The 8145-nt window shown below is 44.1% G+C and overlaps 1 protein-coding gene across 4 annotated transcripts in view; it reads left to right on the forward strand.

Annotated features, from left to right (window-relative positions):
- The window catches only part of RNF169 (ring finger protein 169), a 110961-nt gene extending 103929 nt beyond the window's left edge, over positions 1–7032 (forward strand). Inside the window, exons 6-7 of one of the 4 annotated variants that reach the window (XR_015241077.1) lie at positions 250–4681; positions 4791–7032. Coding sequence is in view for 1 of the 4 variants with exons in the window: in XM_086678313.1 (XP_086534439.1) it covers positions 250–1431 (1182 nt within the window). In the remaining 3 variants the exon portion in view is untranslated. Of the gene's footprint in view, positions 1–249 lie in introns of all 4 variants that reach the window. The other 3 variants (XR_015241079.1, XR_015241078.1, XM_086678313.1) reach the window with 3 other exon arrangements.
- Positions 7033–8145: the final 1113 nt, after the last annotated feature.

An 8145-nucleotide genomic window follows, 5' to 3' on the forward strand; every position in this document is an offset into this window, starting at 1 on the left:
CTTTTTTAAAAGTTCTGGATGAGGTTTTTTTTCCCCTGTAGGTTTTCAATTTTATTAATTGTTTCAAGTGTGTAGGAATTTCTGCAAATGGTGCATATTCTAGGTTAGGGATTTTCCCCGTTTCTTAGGCTCACATCACCCTCCGTCCCTTTTCTTACCCTTCCCCCACTGCCCTTCTACCATCATAAAAGAGTTATGAAGAAAAAAAATACATACGCATGTATGTATAATCTTTTTAACTTCTTTTAGGTCACAGCTATAACCCCAGCCTCCAACCCCATCATTGGTGTCCTCTTGTCCACTCAGAACAACCGCTGCCTCTCAGCCCCTGACTTAACCGTTGAGAAGCGTCTACCCTTCAGCTCCCTCTCATCCTTGACTTCCCTGCATAAGCCCGAGCGCTCCATCAGTCCTGAGAGCAATGACAGCATCTCCGAAGAACTAAACCATTTCAAGCCCATTGTCTGCTCACCATGTACTCCTCCCAAGAGACTCCCTGATGGCCGAGTGCTAAGTCCCCTCATCATCAAATCAACACCCCGCAACCTAAACAGAAGCCTGCAGAAGCAGACTTCTTATGAGGCTAGTCCAAGGATCCTCAAGAAGTGGGAACAGATCTTTCAGGAGCGGCAGATCAAAAAGACCCTTTCGAAAGCCACCCTCACCTCCCTGGCTCCAGAAACAGGGGAAGACTCACTGGTCTCTGAAGTTATCCATTCTAACAAGGAGAAGCCACCTCAGGCTTTAAATACAAGACTGGCCAGTGGGCAAGTACTCTCTGAGTGTGTAGGACCCACCCTCACTGACCTTGATTTTTTCCCATCCGTTAGCCAAACAAAAGTGGAACAGGGCAGCGATAGTAAAAGGAGCTCTGAGATCCCGTTGGAAACCTGCTGTTCCTCAGAACTTAGAGTGGGAGCCAGTGGTACTTTGGAGCCGGAGCAGAGTGAAGGGCCGGGGCCGACCCCAGATGCCAAGTTAGACAAAACCTGTATAAGCGCAACCATGAAAATCTCAGCAGCTCATTCAGCGCTACCCAAAAATAGTGTTCTGGGTGGGGTCCTCAAAACAAAGAAGCAGCTGAAGACAGCAAATCATTTTGATCTGCCTAATGGTGTGCTGGCAGACAGCCGAGGTGAGGAGCCGCTTCCTTCTTTGCGTCGGGGCCGGAAAAGACACTGTAAGACCAAGCACTTGGAACAAAATGGCTCCCTTAAGAAACTGCGACAGAGCGGTGGTGAGGTGGTCCTGGCCCCGGCAGAGCCGGTGCTGCGGGAGATGGAGCAGAAACTGCAGCAAGAGGAAGAGGACCGGCGGCTGGCTCTGCAGCTGCAGCGCATGTTTGACAACGAGAGGCGGACTGTGAGTCGGCGAAAAGGAACCGTGGATCAGTATCTCTTACGGTCCAGCAACGTGGCCGGGGCCAAGTAGCACCTAATGAACAGTGTTACCTATTTTTAAGAGGTCTTTGGGCTTGATCATTTATCCTGAAGAGCTGAGTGTTCTCACTTTGGGTTTCTTTCAATGGCAAAACACTGTCTGATACAGTTCTGGGAGGTTCTGGGGCCTTCGTAGTCCATGTCCAAGGGAACTGTGTCTCTGCCTCCCTGCGACCGAGGCCAGAAGCACTCCTCACCCCAAAGTGACCTGTCCCTGAGGGCTCCTGGGCCAAATCGGGCAGCACCCACTTGGAATGAGATTCAGGAGCACAGTGGCCAGAGTTACAAATGGTAGAGGAATGAGGGGGGATACCTTCTTAAACCGACAGACCTCCTGACTTCTTTCAACAGGGTGTTATTTTAAATCAGCCTTGCAGATAAACATTACTTCCATCTGTGTCGTAGAAGTGGATCTGCGTTTTGGCAGATTCCAAAATGATTGTGTTCCCTTCTCCTTATCCATGCCACAAGTAAATGTACCTACTGAAATTGGTTGAGTTTTTCCCTTCTACAAAAGTTAATTTACCTTCCCTGTTTAAAAAGTAACGTTTGATTAATGCTATATAGTTGACAGACCACATTGAGTCACTGTTGGATTTGGTCTTCTCAGGAGTGCTAACGTGTAAGCGGTGTGAGCCCCATTTTAGATGATGGAGCTGCAGGGCACGTGTTCAGATTCTCTCATTTACTAGGTGGAACATCCCAGACTGACTGTTGGGTCTCCCGACAAGAATTCCCATAGATTTTCCACACTGACAGGTTGCTGTAATGGATTGTGACCCAAGGAGCCTAGGGAAGCTGGCTGGGCATGTGAATACTGATTGTGCAAAATCCATAGGCAGATCATTGAGATTGACGGGAAGTACAAACAAATATTATGCAGTTATCTTCCCTTCTCCCAGCACAGTTTACCCTTTTGTTTTCTTGGGGGTGGGGCGGAGGAGACAAAGTACACCCTGTGAGACAAAGTACAGTTGAGCTTCCTTACTACTCTCTACGTGTCCAAGAGTTATCTGCAATGTTGATCTAAAATCCAAAACAATTGCCCAGAAGTCAGGTAAGAGCAATGCTGAAACTCCATACTATGGAAACAAGGTATCTAGCTGGATGCAGCTGGTAAATTCAGTCCCATGGACCTTTGGGGTTTATTTTCCTTAGCAGCTGACACCATGTGTCTTTTGCATCCCTGGTGGTGCTTGGTGCTTCTGCCCGTCTGGGCTCATTGAGAATAGGGATTAAGATATGATTTTAGGGAATCTCAGATGGACTGGCGTTCCCTGTGCATGTATGAGCTGTTACTATAAAGTCATGTGACTGGCATTTTAACAAAGGCTTTAGAGCTTCTATATCCCAGTGTATGTTGTCTCCCTTGAGTGGCCCCAGCAAGATACCACATAGTTTTCTAATGATGTTGCCATTGGCAGAAACATTTCTGGAACTCTCCTCAAAGTCTAGAAACGTCTAGAAATATAGACTCCTAAAATGTTAGAATTGGAAGGGACCTTAAAGGTCATCTATTCCAACCTCCTCCTCTTACTGAGGCAGAAGCTAAGATTTGGAATGGTGACTCACTGATTACTAGGGATTTACTACATCACCTTCTTTTGATTCCTCCCGGGAGATTTGCCCCTTCTTCTCTGGACAAATCTTTAATCTTTTGTGGTTATAGAAGGGAGAATTTTAAGTTTGAAACTTAAACTTCCAGAGGCTATTTGAAGCCTCTGGAAGAGAAGGTAGGTCAAGAGGGTTTGGAGTCATAGATGAGGTACAGCCATAAAGCAGCTATTTTCTTCTGCTCCTAAACAGTTCCCAGAGAGACGTTCCAGAGATGTCTTAAGCATTCTGGTCATCATGGAGATATGTGGAGGCTCCTCAGTGACTACGTTGGTGGGAGTGTCACTCGAATGTATGTGTTCTGTGTGTCTGTGTGCGTGCACACATGCAAATGTATGTTTAAACATGCACCAATCTCATTACTTTATATTCACACCACTTCAGTTCTAGGCCCTGCCAGCAACATATGTCTCCAAAGGCTGCTGGAGGGTTGGTACCCAAGACAGAAGAGCTGGTGCTGGTGCTGGTCTGCGGAGTAAGAGGAGGGTGACTTAATGCCCTTAGAGAAATCATCAGTTCCTGCCATTTCACACAGTTCCCCTTGGTTCGGAGTACATAATATCGGAAGGCTAGTCTCGTTGGTGGTAGCAAAGACACTTATTTTTCCACTTGCCACCTTTTTCTATATCTCCAGTAATTTGAAAAACATTTTGGTTGGAACTGATTTTTGTTTTTGGAAAAAAGATAAATATTTTTAATAGAAAAAGATATATATTTTAAATATTTCCCCCAAAGTACTACTTTCATTTTAAGAAATTGCATAGCAGTAGCAACAAATTTTAGTTTCAGGTGCAGAGTGAAAAGCTACTTCCTGTTAAGTGAACATTCCAGACGCTGGATCCAACTTACTTTCCCCTTTGCACCTACTGTTGTGCCTGGAATGGTATCAACAATTGTTGTTTTCCAAACTTCCAGCTGAGCAGTAGCCCTTCACACAGAGGCAAAGTGGTTTAGGTTAAGGAGCGACAAGGCTTCACCTCTGATCTGCTCGGCTTTGGAGGAGGAAAAAACCACTAAGGTATTATCTGTATTTTAAAATGCTTCCCTTACTTAACTAAAACCTGAACACTTTTTGCTTCTGAAAGAATTCTGTGTCCTGTTGCTCGCTTGCTTGCTTGTGAAGTTTGTCACAAATGGAGTTGTCAATGTGAATTATTTGGAGACGGAGAAAGACAAGAAAAGGAAAATAGAGCGATGGGAGGGTTTGTGGGCTAGAATGAGAGAAATACCATTTCACAAAACAAACATTTCTCATGAATCATTGGAATCTGATTCACCCTACAAATTTCTCATGCCCTACTAACTCTGTTCTTTGTGTATATGCATTCTGTGTTTTTCATTAAAGGGGAAGTTCTGAGAGGTTGGAGGATCAAGGTCATTCTGATGGGAAGTCCAAGAAATGCGGTGCCCTGGGAAGGGGGAGCTCAGCCCTTTTCCATAGAGTGGGAGAGACACTTTGGGAACATGCTCATGACCCGTTGATTGTATCTGCTGGAAGAAGTCATCTGGGCCTGTTGGGTTGGTGTCAAATCAGGCGATTAAGCATCCAGCCCTTGGCCCCTTTCGTATAATTGCCTCTTTTTAAAAGGTTAATTCGCCTTGGCTGAAGCTTCCCAGGAAAACCCTTTGTAAGTGGCTTCATTTATTTTTTTAATTTAATTTTTAGACTTTTGTCTGGAGGAAGAACTGGTGATGAATGCCTTCTGTTTTTTTTTTTTTTCTCATTTTTCCTAAAAGAAAAAAATGCCCTTAAGGATTAAAGCTGCTTAATTAATTGCTGTCTGATTACAAAGTGACAAACTAAGATGGGAAACTGCCACTGTGCTTGACTGGTGAAGCTGATGACCGAAGGCTGTGCCGTTCATTCTTTCTGTTCCATTCAGACATTCCTGAGCTTCGTTCGAACTTGTGCCAACCCTGTGCTGGGTCATGGAGATACAAGGATGGAAAGGACAGTCCCTGCTCCTAAGAAGCTCAGCCTCTAATGGAATGTATTTGAAGGTATATGTGGCTGGAGAGTTTGTTCATGCTCGTGTGAAAGGCCACTTCTTCATAGTGATGATCTTGGATGGAGTCATTTGAGATACTGTCCAGCACCTGACAGGCTGCACTGAACATTTTAGACACCCCCATCAGTATTTCTCAATTTGATTGCAACACTGCTTTCCATTTCCTAATTTTATCAGAGGAGAATGAATTTTCTCCTCCAGTGATACAGGACAATAATTTCTCTTCAGGAGCTGCTTTTACATAAGCTCCAGGAAATGAGGCAGGGTGTGGATCATTGACATGGTCAGAGGAGGCCCACATCCCACCTTACTGATCTCCTAACCTCTCTCCCAACCAGACCTCTCACCAGAGCTGGCAGCAACTTTGGATTCCTTTCCTTTTTCCTGCCTGGCTTATCATTGAGATGGAAAGCCAACAGGAGAGGAAGGAAAGAAAAACTGAAGGCTGGATTATAATCATAAAATGCTGTAGCTGGAAAGGGCATGGAAATAACTCAGATCAAACTCACCTACCTGCTTCCCCTTTTTTTTCCTAATAAGGAACTTGAGGTCCAGTGCTTTATGCCCTGTTGACACTGTAGTTTCCTAGGATCTAGTCTTTTTAAGTTACACACACACACAATTTGCTAACGAGGAGGACACCCAAATGATATAGGAAGCTTTTTGTTTTAATAGCTTTTTTCTTCTAAAATTTTTCAGAATTAAAATAGGCCTCTGTCCCCTGAATACATACCCAGATAGGGGAAACCCCATAATGTGACTAATGTGAATATGGAATCTTGGGAAGTGATATATTTTGATTGGAATAGTCATCATTTTAACCACCAAGGGTTAAAACTATGCCAGCCCTTCATTTTTCTTTGAAAAAATTAAGAACTCCTTAGGGACTTAAATCTTTCTCAGCCAGCCTTTTCCCCCATCAACCAAAAGAGTGGTATTCAGCCTGGTTTTTAGAAGTGAACATAGTTGCTTATAAATTCTTGTGAGTTAGTGACAAAGCAGGTATGTTTTTTTGGGTCAGGGAGATTCTAGGGAAAGCTGCTGTTGAATAGATTTTGCTCCAAAGATGATATAGAAAATGCATCTTTATACGTGATTGTTACCCACTGTAGCTTTCTGAAGAAGATCGTTCTATAGGAAAAAGAGACATAAGCAGAGGTCACAACCAGTTTAGAGATCAGTTAAATTGGATGAAGAAAAAGTGCCAAGACTGAATGTGCACATTGTTCTATGTATTATCAGTATTTTTATTCTTCCTAAGAAAAATATTTACACACTTTGCTTTGTGAGTAAATGCTTCCTTAATGTCTTGTTAATAAGCATGGCAGGCTCCCTCTCTACCTTTTCTGGTGTCTTAAATCAACTGGTTGGACAGAGCTGAACTAAGGCCAGGCTTATTCATCTTCCTTCCCTCTCATTTAATAAGAGGTAAAAACAGGCAATGCACTCCTCAAAGATTAAATTATTAGAGCTCAAGAGAAGCTTTTGGGCCCTGGGTCTGGCCCTTAGCCTGCAGCAGAACACTTCAGTTCCTAAGGAGAGAATGTATAACTGTGTGAGGGAAAAAAATTATCTTAAATGCCATCTAATGGTTTTATTGTTACTCTCAATTTGTACAGACACTGTTGTCCTTAGGGCCCTTCCCCTTCCCACCTACAAACAGAAAATGGGATGCATATTGGTTTTCTACCTGCTGTCTTCACTGGAATTGGAGAAGGGGCCTGGATCCTTGTGGACCGCCACTGCGGGCTGCCTCCTCTCCAGCTTATCGTAAAGAGCATTTTGACAAAGACTCAGAACGGGGCATGCCTGGTCAGGGATGCTTCTGACCACAAAGAAATGGCACAGAATCAAATGGGGTGATGTGTTGTTTATTTAAACAGTACCAGGGTACATTCTTCAGTGTGTGTTTGCCTGCTTAAGGAGAGGCCCAAGTTGAGAATACAGTAAAGCAAACTCATGAAAGTGAATGTTCTGTTTCTAAAGTTTTAACCTCTAGCGTGTAATCTCAGACAAATCTGGGCTAATAGACTATGTGTGTTTGACTTTTGGTGCTATCTTTGCTCTGGGAGATGCCCCACACTGGAATGTCTCACTTTGGCATTCAGACTGGGATGGGAGAAATTAGGAGGCGAGATGGGGTTTCCATGGCATGCTACTGGAGCATGAGTTTGGAGTTATTTCCAATGTTTAACTGTCATTCTCCTATTCTTACTCCTACTGAAGGCACAAGAGTCTGAGTAAAGAACAGATGTACAGGATGACACTGTCCTTGCATACTGGGGCAGTACCCCAAATATCTGATTTTAAAATCAGCTTTGGAAGCAGAAATTCATCAAAATACCCTTGGTGCCAGTTTCTCATCAAACACAGAACAAACGTATCCCTGTTTCATCTAAACTTGTAAAGCCAACTTGAAGGACTGATGTAAGAAATGCCATACATGGTCAACCAGCACGTAAGGGTCCTTTGAAATCTGGCCCAGACTCTTCCAAAAGAGAGTATTTGAAATGATTTGCAAGAAACAAGGCAGCTGCTTGGAGGTAGAAGAATGGAATTTGTCCCTTGGCCCTTAACAGGAAATGTACTACATATCATGCTCATGGATTCCCTGATAGCCCGGTCTGGTGAAAGGATGGGAGACTCTGGCCCTAACATAGCCTGGAAGCTGGGTCTTCTGACTCCAAGGCCACTGATTATTCAGTCTTTTCCTGTTGCCCTGGCTTAATCAACTGAGGGTAGTGCCATCCTCCGCCACTGGTCTTGGCTAACCCTAGGGTTCCAGCTGCTTTCTGGGTTGGATCTTCTGGACTTGGGCCTGCCAGGGCCAAAGAAATCAGTCTTCCCTCTCCACCCACTGTAGGGGTGGGAGGTATCCTACAGTAGCAAGGATTGTGAGTCTGTATCTAAATCAGTTCGCTTTTCTGTGGCCACATCCAGCTCCAGGTAGTTACTGGCCATCTTGGATAAGTGACGAGGAGAACAGGCTGGGCCTACCTAGTTTTGGAGAATTAGTGGTAGGAGAAATTATTTCTTCTGGTTTGCTCTTGTTAGAAGTTTGGAGAAGGCTCAGAAGAGTGTGG

This window comes from Puma concolor, chromosome D1 (genome assembly GCF_028749965.1).
Source record: "Puma concolor isolate L17-30 chromosome D1, mPumCon1.1.hap2, whole genome shotgun sequence".
Classification (NCBI taxonomy): domain Eukaryota; kingdom Metazoa; phylum Chordata; class Mammalia; order Carnivora; family Felidae; genus Puma; species Puma concolor.